This window comes from Bos indicus, chromosome 1 (genome assembly GCF_029378745.1).
Source record: "Bos indicus isolate NIAB-ARS_2022 breed Sahiwal x Tharparkar chromosome 1, NIAB-ARS_B.indTharparkar_mat_pri_1.0, whole genome shotgun sequence".
Taxonomy (NCBI): Eukaryota; Metazoa; Chordata; class Mammalia; order Artiodactyla; family Bovidae; genus Bos; species Bos indicus.
The window spans coordinates 142,769,631-142,794,226 of NC_091760.1; the positions used below are offsets into that span (position 1 = coordinate 142,769,631).

The following is a 24,596-nucleotide window of genomic DNA, read 5'->3' on the forward strand; positions in this document are numbered from 1 at the left end:
TGTTTTCTTCCACAAGTTTTATGGTTTCAGGTTTAACATTTAAGTCTGTATCCATTTTGAACTTTTTTTTTTTTTTTGCATGGCATGAGAGTAAACCAGTTTGATTCTTTGGCATGTCTAGTTTTCCCAAAACCATTTTTTGGAAAAGTTGACTTATCCTCATTGTATATTCTCATAGATTAATTTCCCAAGTTAGTGTGGGTTAACTCCTGGGCTCTCCACTCTGTTCCGTAGATCTATGTGTCAGTTTAGGTGCCACTACTATGCTGTTTTAATTACTGTAGCTTTGTAGTATAGTCTAAAGTCAGGAAGTATGATACTTCCAGTTTTGTTCTTCTCTCTAAAGATTGTTTTGGTTGCTTGGGGTCTTTATGTTTCCATACAAATTTTAGAATTTTTTGTTCTAGTTCTGTGAAAAAGGCCCTTGGTTACTTGGATAAGGATTGCCTTGAATCTGTAGATTGCCCTGGTAGAATGGTCATTTTAACAATATTAATTCTTCCGGTCCATGCACACGGTATATCTGTCCATCTGTTTGTGTTGGCTCCAGTTGCTTTTATCAGTGTCTTACAGTTTTCTGAGTACAAGTATTTTACCTCCCTATTTAAATTTATTCTTAGGTTTTTAATTTTATTTTTTGATGTAATTGTAAATGAGATTGTTTTCTCTTTCTGGTAGCTTATTAGTTAGTTTGATAGCTCCTGTTAGTGTACAGAAATGCAGCAGATTTCTATATATTAATTATGTTTCTGCAACTTTACTGATTTCATTGATGAGGGTTTTTTTTTTTTTTTTTTTTTGGTGATGTCTTTAGGATTTGGGGGCTTCCCTGATAGCTCAGTTGGTAAAGAATTCGCCTGCAATGCAGGCAACCCTGGTTCAATTCCTGGGTTGGGAAGATCTCCTGGAGAAATGCTATTCTACCCACTCCAGTATTCTTGAACTTCCTTTGTGGCTCAGCTGGTAAAGAATCTGCCTGCAATGTGGGAGACCTAGGTTTGATCCCTGGGTTGGGAAGATCCCCTTGAGAAGGGAAAGTCTACCCACTCCAGTATTCTGGCCTGGAGAATTCCATGGACTGCATAGTCCATGGGGTCACAAAGAGTCAGGCATGAGTGACTTTCACTTTAGGATTTTCTATGTATAGCATCATGTCATCTGCAAAGAGTGACAGTTTTACTTTCTTTCTAATTTGGATTCCTTGTATTTTTTCCTTGTCTAATTGCTGTGACTAGGACTTTAATAGTATGTTGAATAAAAGTGGTGAGCATTCTTGTTTTGCTCCTGATCTTAGAGGAAATGCTTTCAGCTTTGAGTGTGATGTTAAAGAGCTGAAGATTCTTTGATGTAAACAACTTTACCAGATTGTCCGGTCTGTTTAATATGCACACAAGTAAAACATACTCATTCTATAATTTATTATAAAACAGCAAATAAGGAGTAGATGCAGTAGCTGTAGAAGGAAACATAATTCAAAATGTCCTTCTATTCAGGAACTTTCTGATCATCAGAGAGCAGACAATTCCCTTCCTACTCCTCTAAGCTTTGTCCTGCAGATGAAGTTTTGTTTTCAGACCCACTCAAGTCAAGGCTTAATTGTCCATTGGGTTTCTTGTCAGGTAGAGGCACAGGTCACATTAGTATCGGTAATCTCAGAATCTCTATTTTCAGCAAATGCTCTACTGGCAACCTTATCAGGATTAGGCCATTTGTCATATGGCTCATACTCTGCTTTGCTCTGTCGTCCTTCAAGCAGTCCAATAACATTTACTTTACTTGGCTGTGTATTTCCACCAACTCTAATTCCAGCTTCTTCATTGGCATAATTTTCAGCCACGCCTCTTGTTTCCTCTTCACACAAAATTTCCGTTGTCTAGTTCTAAACTGTTAAGGTTGGTGACTTTAACAGAAGCAGAACAAGGCCCACTGCTGGCCATGGTGCACAATAAGCCTTACAACCACAGGTCACCCAGGCTGTTCTCGGTTGGTCCTGGGCTCTGTCCCTCTAGTGATACTTGTGAAGGTGTCAATAAGGGGTATTCATCTTGGGGAGGCCACTACCATGACAGTCAACCTCCAAGCCACTGGCAAGTAAAGCAACTCAAACAGGTAATTACAACTTCAGGCATTTTGTCAAACAAAAGACTTTGGCTTTCACAGAAATTCTTCAGGCATTTTGTCAAACAAAAGACTTTGGAATTTCACAGAAATTCTTATCTCCTCCAACAGTGCTCTCCACTGAATCAAATGATGAAACTGCCCATCTCAGGGTTTTCATCTCTACTTTTGACTCTGGAAAAATTTCAGAACTCTCTTTGATATTGGCAAGCCCATCTCCTTGTACTGGTTGGTACACAACTGCCTGAAAATCTCTTTTTTTTTTTCTGCTAAACATTCACATTCTGAGCAGCCAGTCCTTAATACCAGGTGACCTTGGGGTCATTTCTCTAGCATGAAACCGATTTGCTCTGCACTTCTGCTTATGGGCTTAACCTCGTTAATACTAATGGGCATCACAATGTTCCCTGGGGACTCGTGTCCTCAGGCGTGAACTGCATTATCACCTCACATCCCCCAGTCCTCTTCCAGATCACATTCATTTTCTTTAGGTTGCCCTCTGGATCTTTGGTTCTGTGTTATTCTCTGCAAAATTACAATGCAGTTTTCTGAGTCACGGACTTTAACCGATTTATTTTAACTCGATTTCTTCAGTAAGGGCTCTGTACTCTCATTTTCAGAAATGCCCTTGAGGATTATTTGGGCAGCAGCCTGATCTGTTGTTTGGGGTATCTGATCTAGTTTGTCTCTGGCTCTCTTTTAATGCAGAAAAGGAGCACAGGAAATAGGCTAAATCAGGTGTCCCAATGTTAAGTTCTCTTTTGCAGTTTATACTGGGGGAAAAGTTGTCAGCGTTTTCACACTTGGAGGGGATAAACTTTAAACAGCCCCTGCACCCAGAGCCGTGATCGGCAGCCATGTTGGTGGCTGACTGGGGCCCGGGAACTCACTCACTTCCTGTTCGTTCTCAGAACATGACCACTACGGTGGTGAGGACCACGCTGAGGAACGACGTGTCCCCAGAGGGCATCATCCACCACATGAAGATTGAGAGCCCCATCCACTGCGCCTTCCAGAATGACCTCTTGACCTCATCCGGCTACACGCCCGAGTGGGGGTGAGTGCAGAGGTCTCTCCCCTACTCAAAGGGGCTCATACTGTTCCCAGCGCCTTCATCTGAGGGTTTCTTTAGGGTTTCAGTCACTTGAAGACCCTTCTGAGAGACTGAACGTACACACGGATACTGGCCAGGACTTGACTGCCAGTTTCCCTAGATTTGTCCCCCTTTCCAGTTTGAACCAACCAGAGATAGTCAGGTCTGCTCCCCCAGCCCATCACATAGGATGCCATCGGGCACACCTGAGCTCCCCTTTCCCCTGTGAAACTCATCCCTCCTCTGCCTGCCTTCAGGTCTCCACCAAGCTCTAGTCACCGGGGCTGGCCCCAGCTCCAGCCAGCTTGGGGGAAAAAATAGCCTTCCTCTGCTTGTTCTCACTGGATGGTCTTTTATTTCCGCCCTTCTTTGGAGTTGCATTCTGGGGAGGAATGGGAACAAGTGGGTCAAAGAAGCAGACCTCTGCAAACACTCTGTCTTGCAGGGTTTACACTATCATCGAGGACCTCCACGGCGCTGGAAGTTTCATCACTGAAATGCAGTTATTTATTGGAGACTCTCCGATTCCTCAGAATTACAGCGTGTCTGCCAGCGATGACGTCAAGATCGAAGTAGGGCTCTATAAGCAGAAAAGCAACCTGAAGGTGGTCCTGACCGAGTGCTGGGCCACGCCGTCCAGCGACGCCAGGGACCCGGTCATGTTTGGTTTCATTAACAACAGGTGAGGGCTCGGGGGCCACTGGGCACCTGCCCCCTGCTGTGCAGTCTGATTTTGCTGTTGTTGCTCAGCCATGTCTGACTCTCTGCAACCCCATGAACTGCAGCACACCAGGCTCCTCTGCCCTTCACTGTCTTCTGGAATATTGCAACTTCAGCTTCAGCATCAGTCCTTTCAATGAATATTCAGGGTTGATTTCCTTTAGGGTTGACTGGTTTGATCTCCTTGCAGTCAAAAGGACTCCCAAGAGAATTCCCAGATACACGTGGATGCAGACATGGGTTTAGGCAGTGCCCTCAGGATACCGTCCTGTTGGGAACTGGAGACCTAGCCATCCTTGCCTACTTGGAGACTTGTGGGCATGCTCCAGCTGCACTCAGGTGCCGTGTAAGGAAATTCATCTGGCAACAAGGACAGGAGGGCCAGTTTAGAACTAATGAGTCACCTTCTCTCTTCCCAGCTGCCCCATCCCCAATACACACACGAACGTGATCGAGAACGGCAATTCCAACAAGGCCCGGTTTAAGCTGAAAATCTTTTCCTTCATCAACAACTCCATAGTCTATTTGCACTGCAAACTCCGCATCTGCATGGAATCCCCTGGAGCCACATGCAAAATAGTAAGTGTAACGCTATTCTAAACCTCTGGACTCACGCTCTATGCTATGAGGAGGGAGGCTCCAGGATCAGAAGCCCGGGGTTTGGGCAGCTCTGGGACCCGACTTCATGGAGGAGGTTCTGGGCCCCACAGAACTGGCTTTTAAAAGGCATGCAATGAGGTCTTGATGGTGGACAGCCTTGGGTGGAAGACCCATGTTGCTGGGTGATTCACTGGAGCCCTTCCTGGGGCCATACCCTTCCACTGGCTGTCACATCAGACCTTCCTTCTCATAGTGCTGTAGTGCCTCTCTTCAAGGTGATCGAACACATATTTAGGTGTAAAAATGTTTTAATTTGGAATTCTTTTTAGCAAGTTGACGGAACGCTACTGAATCCTAGCCATTACGCTGTTTAATCTTTTTTATTCTTTCCCGTTCAGCATTTATGCTGGGATTATGAATAACTTTACATTCTCATTTCCTCAGACCTTTGAAACTGAGATGTGCTTTGCATTCCTGGGTTGGAGAATTATTCTTTGTCTACAGACAAGTAGGTGCAGTGACTGTCACGTGTCGCCTGTGGCAGAGGATGGCACGGAGAGCTCTGCTGGTCTTTGGGTCAGCCACTGCCTGTTTCTCTTTCCTTTGGGGGAAACACTTTTTCCTGTGCTCCTCACTGAAGTTGGGTGGTTTTCCAGGGTGATCAGCGGCAGGGCATCGTCTGAATGCATAGGAGAAACCCAGCGACTCTTGGTTCTGTTGTTACTTTTTCTCAAACAGAAGATCTTCTGGAACAGGAGGAAGGGAGCACGGACTCCCAGTGCTTGCCTGTGGAGGGACCCTGACCTGCATCGGCCCCTTAGAAGCACTAAGGGTGTTTTGTTATTTATTTATTTGGCCGTGCTGGGTCTTGGTTGTGGCACACGGGATCTTTAGCTGTGGTGTGTGAACTCTTAGTTGGGGCATGTGGGGTCTAGTTTCCTGACCAGGGATCAAACCCCGGCACCCTGCACTGGGAGCATGGAATGGTCTTAGTTACTGGACCACCAGGGAGGTTCCAGCACCAAGGATGTTAATGGCCATGACAGCCTCGGTAAGGAGCTGCCAGTTCTCAAATTCTCTCTAATACGGGCTGCACATACTTCTTTCCAACTTCCTTTGGGATAGGTGTTGTATTGTCTTCCCAGGGCTGCTGTAGCAAAGTGTGTGCGTGCATGCGTGCGTGCGAAGTTGCTTCAGTTGTGTCCAACTCTTTGTGACTCTATGGACTCTAGTCCGCTAGGCTCCTCTGTCCATGGGATTTCCCAGGCAAGAATACTGGAGTGGGTTGCCATACCCTCCTCCAGGGGATCCTCCCAATCCAGGGATCGAATCCCCATCTTTTGCATCTGTTGCATTGGCAGGAGGGTTCTTTACCATTAACACCACCTGGGAAGCCCTGCTGTAACAAAGTAACACAGGCTTAAATAGCAGAAATCTCTCCTCGCACAGCTCTGGAAGCTGGAAGTCCAAGATGGAAGTGTCGGCTAGGTTATTCCTCCTGGGGCTGTGGGGAGAATCTGTTGAGGTCCGGCTCTCTGCCTGGTCAGTGCCACCTTCTCCCTATGTCTTCACACATCTTCCCTCTGTGCACGCCTGTGTCTGTGTGCAAATGCCCCTGTTTACAAGGACACAATCACACTGGGTTAGGGTCCACCCTAACGGCCTCATCCTACCTGGATCCTCTGCAAAGACTTTAATTCCACCTAGCGTCACATCCACTGGTACTGGGGTTAGGACTGTAACATCTTTGGGGGCGGGGCACAGTGCACTCGGTCACAGGTATATAGCAAGTAGATTCTATGTCACTGAAACTTTTTGTAAGGCAAAGGCATTAAAAGGAGCAAGTGTCTGCAGCAGGCTGTGAAGAACACAAAGGTGACTCTGAGATGAAGCCAGAGCTAGTAACTGGAGACAGCTCAGGAGGCTACATCTCACTTCCTCAGACCCGCCTGCTGCCTGGTACTCCCCTCATCTAGCTGGGCATCCAGCCTGGTACAGTCCTTTGGTCCAGGTGATCTGGGCTCCCCAACATCCTTCCCCACTGATTGAACACATCCCTTGTGACTTGATGTTTCTAGCAGGAAAGAGCGTGTGCAAATCAGTGTACCATCCCTGAGAGTGGGTACCTTTCTCATAACCATTTTTCAACTAATGTGAACACTTTTTTCCTATGAAAACAACAGAACTGTGATGACTTTCGGTCACTGAGAAGCAGCGAGCCATCCGTGATGCACCAGATGTCCTGGGGACCCCTGATTCGGTCTGAAGGTGAGCAGGTGACTCGGGTTAGACAACTAAACCTGGGCATTGATTCAGAAACTGCTAGCTGTCCCCAAATATCTGTTCTTCCCTCCTTCAATGGTAATAGAACCCTCAGTTTTTAGGGGACAGGTGGCTGCCAGGAAAAACTTTAGTTCCCAGCCAACTTCACAGCACGAGTGGCTGCATGAGTGAACTCTGGTTAATAAGATGCAAAGTGAAGTGAAGTGAAGTCAGTCAGTCGTGTCCGACTCTTTGCGATCCCATGGACTGTAGCCTACCAATCTCCTCTGTCCATGGAATTCTCCAGGCAAGAATACTGGAGTGGGTTACCATTTTCTTCTCCAGGGGATCTTCCCGACTCAGGGATTGAACCCAGGTCTCCTGCATTGCAGGCAGATGCTTTACCATCTGAGCTACCAGGGAAGCCCCAATAAGATGCAAACGGGAGTGTCAAACGCCCTCCTTATAAACACATGTCACGCACCCAGCTGCCTGACACTCAGGGGAGGTGGCTGCAGCCAGCTACCACCTGGGGCCGTGAGGACCATCCGGACAGGAGCTGGAAGGAACTGGTGCCCCAGGACACCCTGGAGCCAAGCTGCGGGGCCAGGCTTGAGCTCTGACCTCCCATTTTTATGCCAGAAAGAAAGAAACTGCCGTTTTCTTTGTACTGCTATTTTGGGGTTTTCTCTTTCTGGCAGCTAAACCTAATCCTAGTTGATTTTCCCTTTTTATTCTGTTTCTTCCTAATCCGGACGGCCTTCTTTGTCTCTCTATTTTCTTGTTCAAGAACCTCTGGGTTCTGGAGGCAGGGTGTAAACCAGGACAGGAGTCCTGACCAGAGCTTGGGAAGGAAGGCTTTCAGCCAATGATATTCAGCTGCTGGTTCTCATCCAGAACATTTCAGAAATTTAAAAGATCACAGGTCCCCAGCCAGGCCCAGGCCTGTCCACTCAGGGTCTCCCAAGCTGGACTCCAGGCCCTGGCGTTCGCACTGGTCCTTGGGCAACCACTGGTGCGGGTCCTGGGACAGTGCTTTTCCTGGCCTCTTCATTGTCTTAAATTGCCGAGAGCTGGTTGATCTGGGGCTCTAATATGAAAGAGAACATATATGTGAATTACATTCACTAAGAATCATAAACTGAGTGGTTAAAATAACAGAAAATACTCTTGAAATCTGGAGACACATATCCAAGATCACATAATGGGTGGGGCTGGCTCCTTCCAAAGTCTCCGAGGGCCTCCGTTCCAGGCCTGGCTTCCAGCCTCTGCCAGTCCTACTGGGTGACCTGGCTATGGCCACCTCCCTCCAGCCTCTGCCTCCGTCATCTCGTGGCTTCTCTTGAGCACCTCTGTCTTCTTATGGGGACACTGGTCATTGAATTAGGGGCCTCTCCCACTTCAGTATAACTTCTTAACTAATGACATCCGCAAGGACCATATTTCTGAATAAGATCGCATTCTGAGGCACTGGAGGTTCAGACCCAACACATATTTTTTGGAGGATTGTGCTTCAACATGTAACACTGTTTGCTGGCCTTTTAAAGGAAGAATCCACCCAGGCAATCCCTGAATCTGTGCTGCCAACAGATCATCTATCAGCATCATACTTTTTTGCACTTAATTTTTGGAAATCATCCATGGCCATTTACTTTTCCAGAGAACATAATTTCTCAGACGCTACAGTTTTGTGTGTGTGTGTGTGTGTGTGTGTAAGAAGTTGAGAAAGTTTGAGGTTAATGTCCTATAGGCTTCTGAAATGAACCAGTGGGAAGGGTCTGGAACAATTGTGGAGGAGGCTCAGAAGTGAGAAGCCTGGGGGTCCCCAGATGGTGGCTGAGTTCAGCCTCTGGAAGGCCTGGGTTCTAGGTTCCCAGCTCCTGGGTTTTTGCACACCTCCATCACTATCCCTCACTGAGATGTGTCCCCGTCACAGGGGCAGTGACAGTCTTTGCAGAAGGAGTGGTCATGTACGTCACACCATGATGTCACCACTGCCCTGTGCGTGGGTGCTTACGCTTCTGGGGGAGGACCCATGTCTTTTAAGTGTCTCATCCATCAGGGCTGACATGTGGATGTCATGTTTAAGGAGACATTCCCACTGATGGTGCAGGTCACGTTGCAACACAGGCTTGCTCTCTATTTGTAAGCATCTCTCCTGAAACAGTAACCATTCCTGGACCCTGATAACCAGTGGATAGTACTGGCCTGTGGACTCCATTCAGAGCAGCTCTGAGTCAGTAGTTGGTTAAGACCACTTGACTGTAGGGAACAGAAACCCAGCTGGAGAGGCAGCAACCAAACAGGTTCCCTTGTCTCTGGAGCTGGCAGTCTGGGCCTGCGGCTAGACTCCACGGGGCCAACCATGTAGGGCCTCTTCTGCTTTTCTGCTGCAGCATCCTCAAGGGAGACAGTCCCCCCCTTATGGTCACAAGCTGGCCCCTGACATGAGATACAGAAGGAGGGTGGAATCTCCATGGTACCATCCACTGGAGGCTGGATTTAAGGGCCAGCTGTGAATGAGTTGTTAGGAAGCTGGTGACCCAGAGTCTTGGGGCCTCAGGTTCCTTAGAAGGTTGCAGGTGCTCCAGCAATCATTCCCAGTATCCTCATCCCAGTGTGGCCCTCCCTTTGGAGGACGGGGTTGCCTGGTTTCCAGCTGACCCATCATGCAGGCTGTCTGAAGGGAGCCTCTTCTAAGCCATCGTTGACCACTTTGTTGCACATGCCTGAGCTGTGACTGGGGGCCCAGGGCAGCAGGCACTTCAGGCCACAGCCCCAGAAATGGGAAACGGGGTCTCAAGTGTCCCTTTTGGCCCAGGAAGGCTTTCATACCCAGACCTTTCTGATAAGCTCCTGTGGTAAGACTGAGATAAAATTTACCTAATATAAAGTTAACTTTAAAAATAAACTATTGGGTAGAATTTAGCACGCTCACAGTGTGGTACGACCATTACCTTTCTCTAGCTCCAAAACATATGCATCCCCCAAAGCAGTTGCAAGCCCACAGAGAGTGAACCCCAGCCCCACTCCCACCCCTGAAACCATGAGGTCGCTCTCTGACTCGTTTCCCTAAAAACAGGATCACATGACTACTTGTGGTCCTCGGCAATCGTGCCTGTCACTCAGCGCAGTGGGTGTTTTCAAGGCTCATCTGTGTCCCACGTAACGTGTGGCAGAACCTCCTCCCTTTTATGGCTGAATGCCATTCCTCTGGGTGATGGATCACGTTTGTTCATTCAGCCTTTGATGGATTCGGGTCTGTTTCCCCTTTCTGCTGCTGTGAACCTGCATATATGAGTATTTATTTGCATCCCTGTTTTCAGCAGTCTTGGGTCCAGACTCCCATGCGCTTTCTTGCCCCTGAGTCTGGGAAAGGCCGGCTCCCCGGTGCTTTGTTGCATGTGGGTACAGGCAACGAGTCCACTGAGCTCTCTGCCCCCCCGCACTGCCTGTGGCTCCCACGTGGCCTCTTCTTCTTGGCCAGTGACCATCCAGAGGATGAGCAGGAGGAGCTGTCCCCTCTGCTGTGCTCTCCTGGGCTTGAGGCACCTGCTCTGGCACCTCTGGGAGCCTGCGGGTTCACAGGCACACTGAGCAGCTGCCACGGGAGAGCCTGCTCCATCATGGGCTCCAACCTGAATCCTCCATCTAGGGGCGGTGCTGGGGCTCAGCCGGGACCCGGCCCCGCTGCTGTGGGTGGACCTCCCACCCGCACCGTCTCACCCCTGTAGGTGTTACCCAGTCCAAGCTCGCTCTGTTCGCTGCATGATAGGCCAATACATCTGAGAGACAAAGGGTTAAGATAAGCGACTTTATTCAGGCAGCCCACTGACCAAGAAGATGTCAGGCTTGTGCCTCAAAATAACCATCTTGTCAGGGGTCTGGGTGCCAGGTTCCTTTACAGAGTCAGAGAGAAAGAAGCAAGGAGGAACTAAATTCAAAAGGCAGAACAGAGAGGGAGGGGCAGTGGGGAAGTAAAGCGAAAGGGTCTGCAGTCTTGCAGAACATCTCCACGGGAGTGGCCAGCCTTTGGAAGGGGTGTGCTAATCACTTCTGTTCAAAGGTGGGTCAGTTCAGTTGCTCAGTCATGCCCTACTCTTTGTTACCCCATGGACTGCAGCATGCCAGGCTTCCCTGTCCATTACCAACTCCTGGAGCTTGCTCAAACTCATGTCCATAGAGTCAGTGATGCATTCTAACCATTTCATCCTCTGTCATCCCCTTCTCCTTCTGCCTGTAATCTTTCCCAGCATCAGGGTCTTTTCCAGTGGGTCAGTTCTTCAGATCAGGTGGCTAAAGCATTGGAGCTTCAGTTTCAACATCAGTCCTTCCAATGAATATTCGGGTCGATTTCCTTTAGGATTGACTGGTTTGATCTCCTTGCAGTCCAAGGGACTCTCAAGAGTCTTCTCCAACACCACAGTTGAAAAGCATCAATTCTTCGGCACTCAGGTTTCTTTATAGTCCAACTCTCACATCCATACATGACTACCAGGAAAACCATAGCCTTGACTAGACAGACCTTTGTGGGCAAAGCAACGCCTCTGCTTTTTAATATGCTGTCTAGGTTTGTCATAGCTTTTCTTCCAAGAAGCAAGTGTCTTTTAATTGCATGGCTGCAGTCACCAACTCCTGTGACTTTGGAGCCCCCCCCCCAAAATAAAGTCTCTCACTGTTTCCATTGATTCCCCATCTATTTGCTATGACGTGATGGGACCAGATGCCATGATCTTCCTTTTGTGAATGTTGAGTTTTAAGCCAGCTTTTTCACTCCCCTCTTTCACTTTTATCAAGAGGCTCTTTGTTCTTTTTCACTTTCTGCCATAAGGGTGGTGTCATCTGCATATCTGAGGTTATTGATATTTCTCCTGGCAATCTTGACTCCATCTTGAGCTTCATCCAGCCTGGCATTTCGCATGATGTACTCTGCATGTGGGTAGGGTCCGATTATCTGTAAGCTGAGCAAAGGCACTCTCAGACATGCAGAGGGACAGAGTCCTCTGAGGCTGACCATTGTGTATGATTGTAATAATAGTCAAAAGCAATGAAAAGCAAGTTAAAGAAACAGTTCCAACATGGAGTCAGAACTGGCTTCTTCTGTGCAACACAGGGTCACCTCTGGCGGCAGGGCCGGGCCTGGGAGCCGGCTACCTGGTCCTCATCGTGGGGACCGCCTGCGCCTTGGTGGCCGGGGCCACTGCCCTCCTTGTCCGGCACTACCAGAGAATGACTGGAAAATACGACTTCAAAGCCCGGACCGACAACTTCAGCTACCAGGTGTTCCACGAGTAAGGAGCCCGGCTGCCCCACAGGTGGGTGCCAAGCGAGACCCTCTGACGTGCGAGTCCCGCCTTCACCACTGATGGCGACCACACAGCGTATCCAGGGGTTTTGGCTGCGGGTAGATTTGTGGGTATTATTGTCTCATACCTGCAACACTGTGATTTTTAATAAGAAATATATATTTGGTCTTTATCCACTGTTCCTGGTACATGTGTGTGTGCTCAGTCGCTGTCATGTCTGACTCTTTTGTGACCCCATGGACTGTAGCCCCCCAGGGTCCTCGGTCCATGGGATTCTCCAGGCAAGAATACTTGAGTGGGTTTCCATGCCCTCCCCCAGGGGATCTTCCTGACCCAGGGATCAAACCCACATCTCTTATGTCTTCTGCGTTGGCAAGCAGGTTCTTTACCACTAGTGCCAGCTGGGAAGCCCAACTTCAGCTCAACTTTCCTCTAACATTAAAGACAACAGCTGCCTTGGCCAGGTACCTTCTCATCTGATTTGGGACCCTCGAGGCGTGGTCATGAAGACCCTTACATTTACTGACCCTGCTCCATACTGTCCTCATTGGGGGTACTGTCACATGGACATGCTCTGCAGGGGCTAGCCCATGTCCCCTTCTTCCATCCCCACATTTAGTCTGTCATTCTCTCGAGATAACAGACCTTCAGCACAATTCAGTTTTACAGTGTGGTAGACCTGGGATTCATTCTTTAAATGAAGACAGTGGGCTCAGAGAGCTCAATCACCCGGGTCAGTCACACAGCAGAGCCTGGGTTACTTCTCCATGAGGTAGCGTCTCTTTCTGATTGACTTCGTTGTGACCAGAGAAATTATCCCCTGCTCCAGGAGCTGGTCCTGGAGACACTGGGAACGTGATGTCCTCATCTGATCTCACCTGGTCTCAGCCCCCACTAACCTGAGAGTCCTTGTGACTCCAGGCCCTGGAGCCCTAACATCCCCATGGGAAGGACTGGGCCCAGGCCCATCACCACCCCACATAGAATCACAAGGAAATTTCATTTTCTTACTTCAGATATAAAATAAGAATGACAACAAGGAGGCCAATACTTGTCCTGGGGAATTTCCAAAGAAATCTGGTGAGTTGACCAGGGAGGCTGGCCCCTCCTCAAAATTAAAACACGGAGGGAAAATTGGCCCCTGGTCTTTTCTTAAGCTCCTGGGACTTCTGTCTTCCCAAGTATATAAGGAAGAAACCTATAACTAGTTCTCAAGTTCTTGCAAAAATCTGCTCTTTGGAAAACATCAAAGAAACATCCCCGAGGTTGACGCTTGGCACAGCCCCACTGGGCGACGAGCCCTGTGTCCGGGTGGGTGGTCTACAAATAGTGCAAAGGCACAGAGTCCCCCGGGTGTGGCCGCCTGGCTCAAGTGTGTGCACCGTCACAGCTGCCTGCTTACCAGAGGGGGCTGGCCCTCAGCCGAGCCCAGGTTCGAATACCTCCTGGAGTCTCTGCCCTTTTATTGGGCCCAGCCTGGCCCCATTCAGCAAGCACAGATGTCGTGTCCTCAGCACTGGCAGTAACTCTCTGCTCCTCACCCTCCCGGGGTTTCCAGCATAAACCTTGCCTTTCCTGGCACAGACTGACCCAGATGATCTTCCCTACACAGGTAGCTGTGATCAAGTTCCAGTCATCACTCAAGCCTTGATGGGAGCCTGTTTTGTCCTACATCCAGGCTTCGATGAGCCCCAGAATGGAGAGAACACACAGACTATGCCTACCCCCAGGAGGCCCGTCCTCCATGTGGGTCCCAGACAAGCAGCAGCAGCAGGAGGGCGAGAGGAGCTGGTGGAGAAGCATGCAGGAGCCTGGACGCCGGGAGCCCCAGACATAGGGATTTTCAAACCAAGCTCCAGTACAGCTCTGCCATCACCCAATCACCGCCACCATCCAGAGCTCCCAGCCCTGTTACCACCGCAACTGTTCCAAGCCCCTGTCTTGGCTTTGCTCACTATTGACATCTATCACTTACCACCCACCCACCAATCCTTGTGCCCCTCTGTTAAATACACAATATTTCACTTTCTCAAAGATATTTGACATCACACTTGAAATCCTATTTTTAAAAATAGGTCAGTCATAAAAAAGTACTGCTAATGTGATTTTTAGTAGACACATATACCTTTTGACTTTAGTCCTGCATTATTACCAAGATATTGTTTCTATGTACACAGCAGTGACTCAGAAAGCACTCTATTAATATGAAAATCTTTATAGCAAGTAGAAAAATATTATATATATATATATATATATCCCTATTTTATATTTTTCCAAGCATTTTCACAGCTACTAAAATAAATAAGTTACCTGGGGGTGAGGCACTATTTACCCATTGCATAATGGGTAACCATAAAATGAATGGGTGAGTTCTTTACATAAGTTTACAAAATGAGCTCATGAGGAAATAGGTCTAGAAACTACGTTTTAGTTTAGAGTTTTCTTCATTGCACCATGCTAAGAGATAATGCTTCTTACTTTACTTGAAGTACATGGACTTGTATTTGATACCTAACACCTAAGAGTATAGTGTTTTTCCTTGATGAACTTGGAGTTAGAACATGGTCTTAGTTTTTAATTCATAGTTAATTTTATTGAATGTTTTTAATTCATAGGATTAATTTTATTGAGTGTAATTAACATGGGACATTAGGGAGATGTATTTTGATTTATTGAAAATCCCAGAGTCACGATAGAATTACAATATGCAGTACCATGGACAATGATTCTGAGCGAATGGAATAAATTGCTACGACACTGAAAGAGGCCCGTGCTGACTGCTCTGTCTGGTTCCATCCACCTCACAAACTCACTCAGCATCTGCACATGCTGTGTTTCAAGGACACCAGGAGCCCGTCTTGGCTCTTCCTGAGCTGTGTCCACTTGTTCTGACATCAGCTCAGGACCTCTCACTGACCTTTCTTGAGGAAGAGACAGTTAGTGTTCAAGCTTGAGACCTGTGACTGTGTGGCTGTTTGGATCTTAGGTAAAGTGGTGGATGTGGACTTTAGAACTCCATCTTTAAAACTTCATCCACAGTGTTCGTGTAATCTCAGTTACCACTGTGTCCATTCACTAGTGTTTTCTGTAATAATGAAACTTTGGTCACCCCCTCTTTTTCCTTCCACTGCCCTAGTCCCCTCTTTGACAAGTATTTCCTGAGTGTATACTATGCACCAGGGCCTGAGCTCAGAGCGGGAGATCATGAGAGGCAGCTTGGTTCTGCCCTCAAAGGGCACATGGTCTTGTGGGGGAGAGACACTCAAATCGACTGATGATGGGAGTCATGGCAAGTACTGAGAGGGGCAAGAACGTGTGTGTCGTGAGGTGCCCTGACCTGGTCCACCCATCCACTCACCCACCCATCCACCGTTCTCCTCTCTGCCCATCCACCCAACCACTCTTCATCCATCCCTCACCCCCTCCCTCCAGCCTTCCTTCCTCCCATTCATCCATCCATCCAACCAGCAAAGATTGCTGAGTTCCCGTTCTTATGCTGACATTGTGTGCGTGCACACTAAGTCGCTTTAGTCGTGTCTGACTCTGCGACCCCCATGGACAGTAACCCGCCAAACTCCTCCATCCGTGGTATTCTCCAGGCAAGAATACTGGAGTGGGTTGCCATGCCCTCCTCCAGGGGACCTTCCTGACCCAGATATCGAAACTGTGTCTCTTATGCCTCCTACGTTTACCACTAGCGCTACTGGGAAGCCGTATACTGACATTCGGAAGACAGAGTGAAGTAGAGTCCATGTCCCCAGAAACTCAACATCCAGCTAAAGAAAAGCCCCTATGAATCTTATGTGCAGTAAAGTCAGGGAAGCCAAGGAGAGAGGGAGGGAGCCAGAATTATGCATGTGTGTGCCCGTGTGCTCACATTACTCTCCAAGAGAGTCTGGGGTGCTGCTGGGTAAAGTTAGGCTCAGGCTGTATGTTGCTTGTGGTTTAATCCCTCTGATTGAAGACTCTGCTGGCATGGCTCAGGAACTGAATTCAAAGCATTGTGAAACAGAAGGAGGAAGGGCAGGATCCAGGGCGGCCCTGGACGTCTGTAGAGATTGTTCACTGCTTTTCAATGCAGAGGTCACCCCCAGAGTTGTGCAAGGCACACTCTGTGAGGCCAGACTTGGGAACCTCGGAGACCCTCCAAAAGACCCCTCCCGGGACAGAGTGGGCTGTCCTGCCTATCCAGGGTGGGGATTGCATGAGTGTGGTGCACACACCTGTGAAAGTGAAAGTTGCTCAGTTGTGTCCGACTCTTTCGACCCCATGTGCTATACAGTCCATGCAATTCTCCAGGCCAGAATACTGGAGTGGGTAGCCTTTCCCTTCTCCAGGGGATCTTCCCAAACCAGGGATCGAACCCAGGTCTCCTGCATTGCAGGCGGATTCTTTACCAGCTGAGCCACAAGAGAAGCCTGTGCACACACCTTGTAGATATTAATTATACACCTTCTCACTTTAAAATGGAGAAAGTAGGGGAAATGGAGTCTTTATGCAACTTTCCCAAACAGCTAGTAAGTGGAGACACTGGAACTGAAACCAGGCCTGCCTGCTTGGAAAGTCCTGTGATCCTCTCCGCTAGGGGGAGTCTGATGAAAACCAGGGATCTGATGGAGGCGGAGACTCACCGCATCCGCCTGGTACCCTCCGGCCCAAGCTGCGCTACCCCTAAACCACCACGAGATGGCGGCGCAGACCAGGGAGGGAGACCCGTTTTTTCTGCAGCCACCACTGCCCTGCTTCTCTGGTTTGAACGCTTTCGCCCTGTTGTGAGCTTCTCGGCTGCGAAGGAATGAAATCTGAAATCATTCCATAGAGCTTCGGGGTCTCAGGGGCACGTGTCTGCTGGGGTGGGACTCAGACAACCGCGCTGATGGTGAGGAAAAAAGTAATCAATAGTCAATCTAAGAATGAAATGAAAATTTTTATTCTAGCCAACCTGAGGATTATGACCAGGAGATGTCTTGCAGTAGCTCCCGGGAATGTTCCAAAGAGGTAGAGGGGAGGGGCGTAGGTAGTATACGTGTGGTTTGGGGGAGAGGGTGTGCAGTCAAGCATACACCTTAGTGGAAGGCTGCTGCTGTCACAGGAAACAGCATCTCGGTTAACGGTTTGGGTGCTTTCTTGAGGATGGAAAGATGCAAGAATCCAGGATCATACAAAATTTCTCCTGAAAATCTCTATCTGAGGGCCGGTCTTCCCCAAGCACAGAGGGCCTCATCCTGATCTTCACCTTGTCGGTCAGCGACTGCAGAGCTTGCTGACTTGATTCTTGTGGAACTGGAGGGAGGGCAACGTTCCTATTTTACAGTCCCTTCCCTTTTGATCTTAATTTCAACCAACGTTTGCAGGCATTTCATGACCAGTTTGTTCCAAGGCTCTAAGAGTGCTCTTTCCTGGGTCAGGTGCAGGCTGACAGGCTGCTCCGTGCACTTGTTCTTGGACAAGGCCCTGATGACAGGGGCCCAAAGCTTCTGGCCCGCCTGTCCTACTGGTCTGGCCCAGGAAATGGGTCCCTCCTGTTGCTTCTTTCTGCAACTAATTACACGATTACAATCATTTTTCTTATGGGACTACATATTTGGTCAATCATTTCAGGTCACCTCGTTGCTACTGGGACTTCCCTGATGGCTCAGTGGTAAAGAATCCACGTGCAATGCAAGAGATGCAGCAGATGTGGGTTCCATCCCTGGGCTGGGAAGATCCCCTGGAGGAGGGTATGGCAACCCACTCCAGTATTCTTGCCTGAGAAATCCCATGGACAGAGGAGCCTGTGGGCTACAGTCCATGAGGTTGTGAATAATTGGACATGACTGAGCATATACATTCACAAAGTAAGTATTGCAGCTAAGAACTTCCATGAAATGCAGCCCAGTACTCAGCAGGTCATCTGAGCAGTCTGTTCCAATGGCTACCTTTAAGGGAAATGATATATTGGCATTTTACATCAAGTTCACTGAAGACGTCTGCATGCACATGCTGAGTGGAGGGTCATTGTGACCCCTTACAGGACTGAGAAAGGGAAGCTGTCTTCTAAGGAGTTATGGGGTTGGTGTCAGGAGAAGAAAAATTGATGTTTAGGGTTGAGCAGGAATTTCTGCTCTGGGGAGGTCTGGTTAAAACACAATGTGCACCGGAGGAAGGGGAGCGGGGAGAAAGCGGGCCCAACAGCAGAAAAAAAGGCTTATATTCAGTTCCCTTGTTTTATCTTAAGATGTGAGTTTTTACTTCATCCCTGGTCTTTCAGGGTGGGCAGACCCAGTGCCTTCATAGCAGGGGACTTAGAGGCGCCGGCCTGGGCGGCTGTGGGGCTGGCTCTGCGTGGACTCTGCCTTCCTGCCTGGACTTCCCGAGGGAGGGGCGCCTTCCTTCTCACCCCTCTTTGTTTCTGCGAGGAAAAGGGCAGCCACTGCAGGAAACGGTGTCTCTGTGCGGTAAAACCCAGGGTAAACTTCCCTGGACCAGCACTGGGGTGTTGGGGCCACAGCGGGACTGCCGGCAGCGGGAGTTCCGGCTGGCATGGGGAGATGAGTCCTAGAACCGGGCAGGCGTGGGCTAAGCTTCACCAGCCTCATGTGGGTGCAGGCCCCTGGGGCGCATCTTGAATACTCTCTGCGGTTGTCCTGAGTCTTGGGCACGTCTCTTTCCAGGGACACAGAATGAGGTCAAGGTGGCAACGTGGCCAGGCCTGGGATGGAGACCCAGTCCACCACCCGCTCAAGCGGCTGAGGGGTCCCGTCTGTGTCCAGGGTCCCCGGTAGCCCGGTCACCATGGGGACCCCTGGTGGAGGAGGAGAGTAGCTCAGGGAGGGAACGGCTGTGGAGCCTGGGCTGAACATGAACGGGGCACCTCCGCGCTCGCATCGTCCAGGAGGTTGCGTCACGGTGGAGCCCGGCGAGGCCTCCGGCTCCCGCTGTGGCCCTGTGCTCCGGAGACACTTCCACCCCTGGACCAGGCTTCGAGCTCCCTCGGGGAGGGGGCGGGCTGGCCCAGCCTCAGGAGCGCGTGGGCCTTCCTGGGAGCTAGTCGACTTCTGTCCCAAGGACTGGCCTCTCTCAGGTTTAGCTCCCCCTTTCGCCAAGATGGAACCACAGGCCATCGTTTGCTGCTGTCCCCACCCCAGCAACCCACACAGCACTCCAATCTAGTTTCTAACCTGAGCTGCCCTCTCCAGAGGCCTGGTCCCCATGACAGAGGTCCGGCTCACCAGACGTTCCGTCTCTTTCCCAGCAAACCTCCTGTAACTCTTGAGTTTCACCAGGTCTGGCCACGTGCTGCCTTAGGGGTGAACAGACCGGACCCCGCATGCCCCAGTAGCCCCTGGACGCCTCGGTCATGGACAGAAGTGCCACCACTAAGCTGATCCCGGAGCCCTGCCTGGAGCAGCTGGGGACTCCATGTGGGCAGCCCAGTGCCCGGGTGACCTGCTTTTCAGGTCAGGGAAGATCTGTCACCCGCTTCCCACCCCATGCCCAGAAGGGGGCAGGTGCTGGGTGGGCAACTGCCCCCATGCCTGCTGGGTCGCCTCCACCGGGCCCCTCCCTTACCTGCGGGCCTGCAGCCAGGCCCACCCCTGTGGGTGGGGAGGGATGGGACGCAGCACAGGATCCAGGTTGCTGCCCTGGCTTGTTCATCACCCTGGGGCTTCCGGCCTCCAGTCCTCGGACCGTCTGGTCCCGCTCCTGCCAGCTGCTGAGCAAGGTCTGGGGCTCTGATGCCCTGGGAGGCTGCTAGGTGCAGAAAACACCTTTATGGGGACTGAAAATTTAAAATGTCATTTATGAGGTTGATTTTTAAAAGACAATTCATTTTCCTTAATTAAATTCAACTTGTGAATCTTTTAAATTTATTTTGCATGCATCTGGGGACTTCTACCAATCACTTTGAAGGGGACCTTGGAGTTTGGTGAAAAGTGATAGAAACTGTCATGACCAATCCTGTTAATTAAATTGGGCATTTAAAACTGTATTTACAAATTTTATTTCTTTGATTTTCCTTCTAAGGAGCTTCAACTGTATGACCCCTGTGCTTTAAAAATCTCCAGTGAGGCTGCTGAGAACAGACCAAGCCTAGAAGCTTGGTCTCAGGGTCTGAGGCACATACGGATTCTCTTTACATATCTAATCCATTTCTCTCATGCCTTTCAACTTGAATGTACAAGCCTACAAGGAGCAGGGCATTTTAAACTAGAATCAGCTCTTCTATTCATTGTTGTTCAGATGCTCAGTTGTGACCGACTCTGCAAGCCCATGGACTGCAGCACACCAGGCTTCCCTATCCTTCACCATCTCTGGAAGTTTGCTCAAACTCATGTCCATTGAGTTGGTGATGCCATCCAACCATCTCATCCTCTGTCATCCCCATCACTTGCCCTCAATCTTTCCCAGCATCAAGTTTTTTTCCTAATTAGCTGGCTCTTCACATCAGGTGGCCAGAGTATTGAAGCTTCAGCATCAGTCCTTCCAATGAATATTCAGGGTTGATTTCCTTTAGGATTGACTGGTTTGATCTCCTTGCAGTCCAAGGGACTCTCAAGAGTCTTCTCCAACACCACAGATCAAAAGTATCCATTCTTTGACGCTCAGCCTTTCTTATGGTCCAACTGTCCATACATGACTACTGGAAAAACCATAGCTTTGACTATACAAATCTTTGTCAGCAAAATATCTCTCTGCTTTTTAATACACTGTCTAGGTTTGACATAGCTTTTCTTTCAAGGAGCAAGCGTCTTTTAATTTCATGGCTGCAGTCACTGTCTGTAGTGATTTTGCAGCCCAAGGAAATAAAGTCTCTCACTGTTTCCATTTCTTCCCCACCTATTTGCCATGAAGTGATGGGACTGGATGCCATGATCTTAGTTTTTTGAACGTTGACCTTTAAGCCAGTTTTTAGCTATTCTATGGGATAAACTAGAAAAAAAAATCTATGCTGTGGGAGCCTCTAATATGCCTCATTCTCTTAAATTCTGCAGAGTTTAAAGCAAATACAGACTCTTCCTGAACGTAACAGGAAAGAATTAACACAATGGGTTTGCTTTATTTTATCACCTGCCCGTTGTTCTAAACATCCCTGGAGTTAAAAGAGGCTTCTCCACTTCAGAAACCATCTCACCACTCCAAGCAAGTTATCCTGTCACAGTGGGAGAGGGTTGGGTCTGGACTTGAGACCAGGGACTGTGACATTCCAGATGCTTCTATCAGGCCACTGAGGAGACCTCTGCTGAGAGTCGTCACCCTGAAGCCTGCTGAAGTGTCTCCCAGGTGTCTGTCTCCCAGGCTAAGCCCATGGGTTCCCCCAGATCATTTCCCATCCGCCCCTCTGACTAGTCTTCAGTCATCTCCCAGTGGTTCCATCAGTGACTAGATTCAACTCTCTGTGGCTGAGTAACCTGGTAGGGGGGTGACTGCAGCCCTGATCAGAGTTCAGGGCTGGACTCTGCCTCTGACTTGAGCGTGGGCACTCTTTCCAGGGCTCACACTGACAGAACCTCAGGTTTCACATAGATTTTAGTTTCATCCACCCTTTGAGGCAGGAACCCAGCTCCACATTCTTCAGGTGGGGAAACTGAGCCCAGAGGGAGGAAGGAACTTGCCTGAGGCCCAGGGTGGTGGCGGGGCCGGGCTTCCGAGTGGCCGACCACCATGCGTGGCTTCAGTGTAGGAGCCCCAGCTTGGGAGCAAGACCCCGGTTGTAATCAGGATGGGCACCGCGCTGTTCTGACTGTCCTAGAACACGTGAAGAGAGGCCCAGTGCCTTCTCCCGGGCTTCGTGCTGCAGACGAGGGCTGGGCCGCATCAGCTGGATCTCAAGTCTTAGAAGCACCAAAGGAGGTGATGTCATTTTCCTCCCCTTCATAACTGCCCACCCCTCCTCCTGTCATGAGAATGTGAGAAGGCCCCGTAAAGGGCAGGAATCATCTTGATCTTATTTTGATTTAGGCTCCAGTCAGGGATGGGCTTCCCTGGTAGCTCAGCTAGTAAAGAATCCACCTGCAATGCAGGAGACCCCAGTTTGATTCCTGGGTTGGGAAGATCTCCTGGAGAAGGGATAGGCTACCCACTCTAGTATTCTTGGACTTCCCTGGTGGCTCAGTCTGCAGTAAAGAAATCTGTCTGCAATGCAGGAGACCTGGGTTCGATCCCTGGGTTGGGAAAATTCCCTGGAAGAGGGCATGGCAACCAGTTCCAGTATTCTTGCCTGGGCAATCCCATGGACAGAGGAGCCTGGCAGTCTACAGCCCATAGGGTCGCAAAGAGTTGGACACAACTGAGTGACTAAGCACAGCGCAACCAGTCAGGGACATTGTTGTGGAGAAGGGTGTGCGGGGGTTCCCAAGACCACCTTTCGGTTTGATGACCCTCTAGAAAGACTCAGGCATAGACGTTACAGTTTATCACCCCGTGGACTGCAGCTGGCCTGGCTCCTGTCTTGTGGATGATGCTAAGCTGACAATGGCATGTGATGACCCATGGGGGTCACTGCCAACCAGGGCAGCTCACAGGCCTCTGTGTCCAGAGTTTTTCTGGTTAGTTGTATAGGCATGAAGCACCGACACTGGTGTTGTGAACTACTCAGACCCCAGCCCCTTCCCCCGCCAGGCCAGACTGAGGTGCTCAGCCCACAGCTCCCTCATCACTCACAGCATTAGCAGGAATACCAAGCAGGACCTGGGTCCCTGGGTGCACACACAGCCTCATCAGGTGGACATTCCTCAGTTTAGTTCAGTTCCATCGCTCAGTCACATCCAACTCTTTGCAACCCCATGGACTTCAGCATGCCCGGCTTCCCTGTCCATCACCAATTCCCTGAGCTTGCTCAAATTCATGTCCATTGAGTCGATGATGCCATCCAGCCATCTCATCCTCTGTCATCCCCTTCTCCTTCTGCCTTCAGTCTTTCCATCATCAGGGTCTTTTCCAAGGAGTCAGTTCACATCAGGTGGCCGAAGTATTGGAGCTTCAACGTCAGCATCAGTCCCTTCCAATGAATATTCAGGGTTGATTTCCTTTAGGATTGACTGGTTGGATCTCCTTGCAGTCCAAGGGACTCTCAAGAGTCTTCTCCAACACCACAGTTCAAAAGCATCAATTCTTTGGCACTCAGCTTTCTTTGTGGTCCAACTCTCAAATCCATACTTAACTTCTGGGAAAACCATAGCTTTGACTGTGGACATTCCTAGGACCCAGCTAGAACTGAAAAGTGCACGGTTCAACACCCTAGCCCCACTGAGCCTCTCCTGCATAGGGGCGGGTGGGGGTGGTGCAGAAGGGGCCGGGCGTCTGAAGTCATCGAGGGCCCCTCTGAGAGCCGAATCTGGCTAAAGAGATGCTCAGGCTGCCAGGAGACTGGCCCTTTCCTGCCCCAGCTCTGATTTCCTTACAGAGCAGAGAAGTCACCCCATGACCCAGGCAGAGCTGGGCTAAGGGGGTGGGGGCGGTCTCAGCTCAAAGCCCCAGACCTGGCCATGTGTAACAGCCAGCACTGGGGGGATGGGGTCATAAGAGTACGCAGGGGAAGACATTCCCTCCATCATTTTGGGCAGCATTGGATTTTACACATCTCTCCAAGTGTTTATAAATATGTTTTAGAATGTTGCTGAATTTGCCATCATCTCAGTGAAATAAACATGCTGGTAATCATGGGGACTTGGGTGTTTCAGTCCAGGGCAGAAACCACAGCAGGCGGACTCAAGGTTTAATGGTTATCCTGGGGTTTGATTCCAGGTGGAATCAATCAGATTGAAGATCTTCACAGTGTTTTTCATCCTCCTGCAGAGTGTCTGTCCAGTTTCACAACCTTTGAAGCCCCAGGCCGGTCCCCTGAGGCCACAGGCAGGAGTTCCCCAGGCACAAGTTCTGTCCACCTGGGGCGAGTCCTGCACACGGCACATCCAGGCTTCCTTCCCGGTGGCCCAATGCTGTTGGTTCTTTTTCACAAAGTTGTTGCCAGGAAGCCCAGGTATTGTAAAGTTGACCAGCTAACTCCAGCCTTCTCTCTGTGGATTTTGTGATTAAAGAAAAAAGAGAGAGAGAATGAAAAACAACAATAAAACCCCAAGGGACTAAGATGGAGAGAAAAAAATATATAATTAGCATGCAGAATTTTCAGTGGAAAATTACCCCCAAATCGTCGACAACTTCCCCACAAATTATGGAGACTTTTATCTGGTACAAGTTACAACTAGCTTATCACATCCACGCCAGGTAAAGTGAGAGGAGAGCCCTGCAGGGTGACTCTGAGTTTGGGCACCACGTCTATGCTAAGGTGTGATATGGAGGTCTCTCCACCCTGTAACAGGAGACGGAGGCACCATGGGGCAGAGAAGGCAGGGGGGAGCATGACAGAGGGCCAGCAGGGAGCACACCCCCCAGGAAGCAAGGACTGTGATACTGGGAGGAGAGAGGGGCCTGGGCACGGTCAGCATCTGGTCTGAGTGTTCAGGTCTGGGCATGCATGCATTCTTGGCATGAGCTAAGCTGGGGTTGGCAGCCTT

At 49.6% G+C, this 24,596-nt stretch overlaps 1 protein-coding gene and 1 pseudogene across 1 annotated transcript in view; one reads left to right on the forward strand and one right to left on the reverse strand.

Moving 5' to 3' along the window:
- The window catches only part of UMODL1 (uromodulin like 1), a 75,243-nt gene extending 63,147 nt beyond the window's left edge, over positions 1–12,096 (forward strand). The window contains exons 19-23 of the mRNA XM_070787590.1: positions 3,030–3,175; positions 3,657–3,893; positions 4,351–4,510; positions 6,715–6,799; positions 11,907–12,096. Coding sequence (XP_070643691.1) covers positions 3,030–3,175; positions 3,657–3,893; positions 4,351–4,510; positions 6,715–6,799; positions 11,907–12,088 — 810 coding nt within the window. The 3' untranslated portion in view covers positions 12,089–12,096. The remainder of the gene's footprint in view (positions 1–3,029; positions 3,176–3,656; positions 3,894–4,350; positions 4,511–6,714; positions 6,800–11,906) is intronic.
- On the reverse strand, positions 1,410–2,977 carry LOC109561968 (ubiquitin carboxyl-terminal hydrolase 1 pseudogene; annotated as a pseudogene).
- Positions 12,097–24,596: the final 12,500 nt, after the last annotated feature.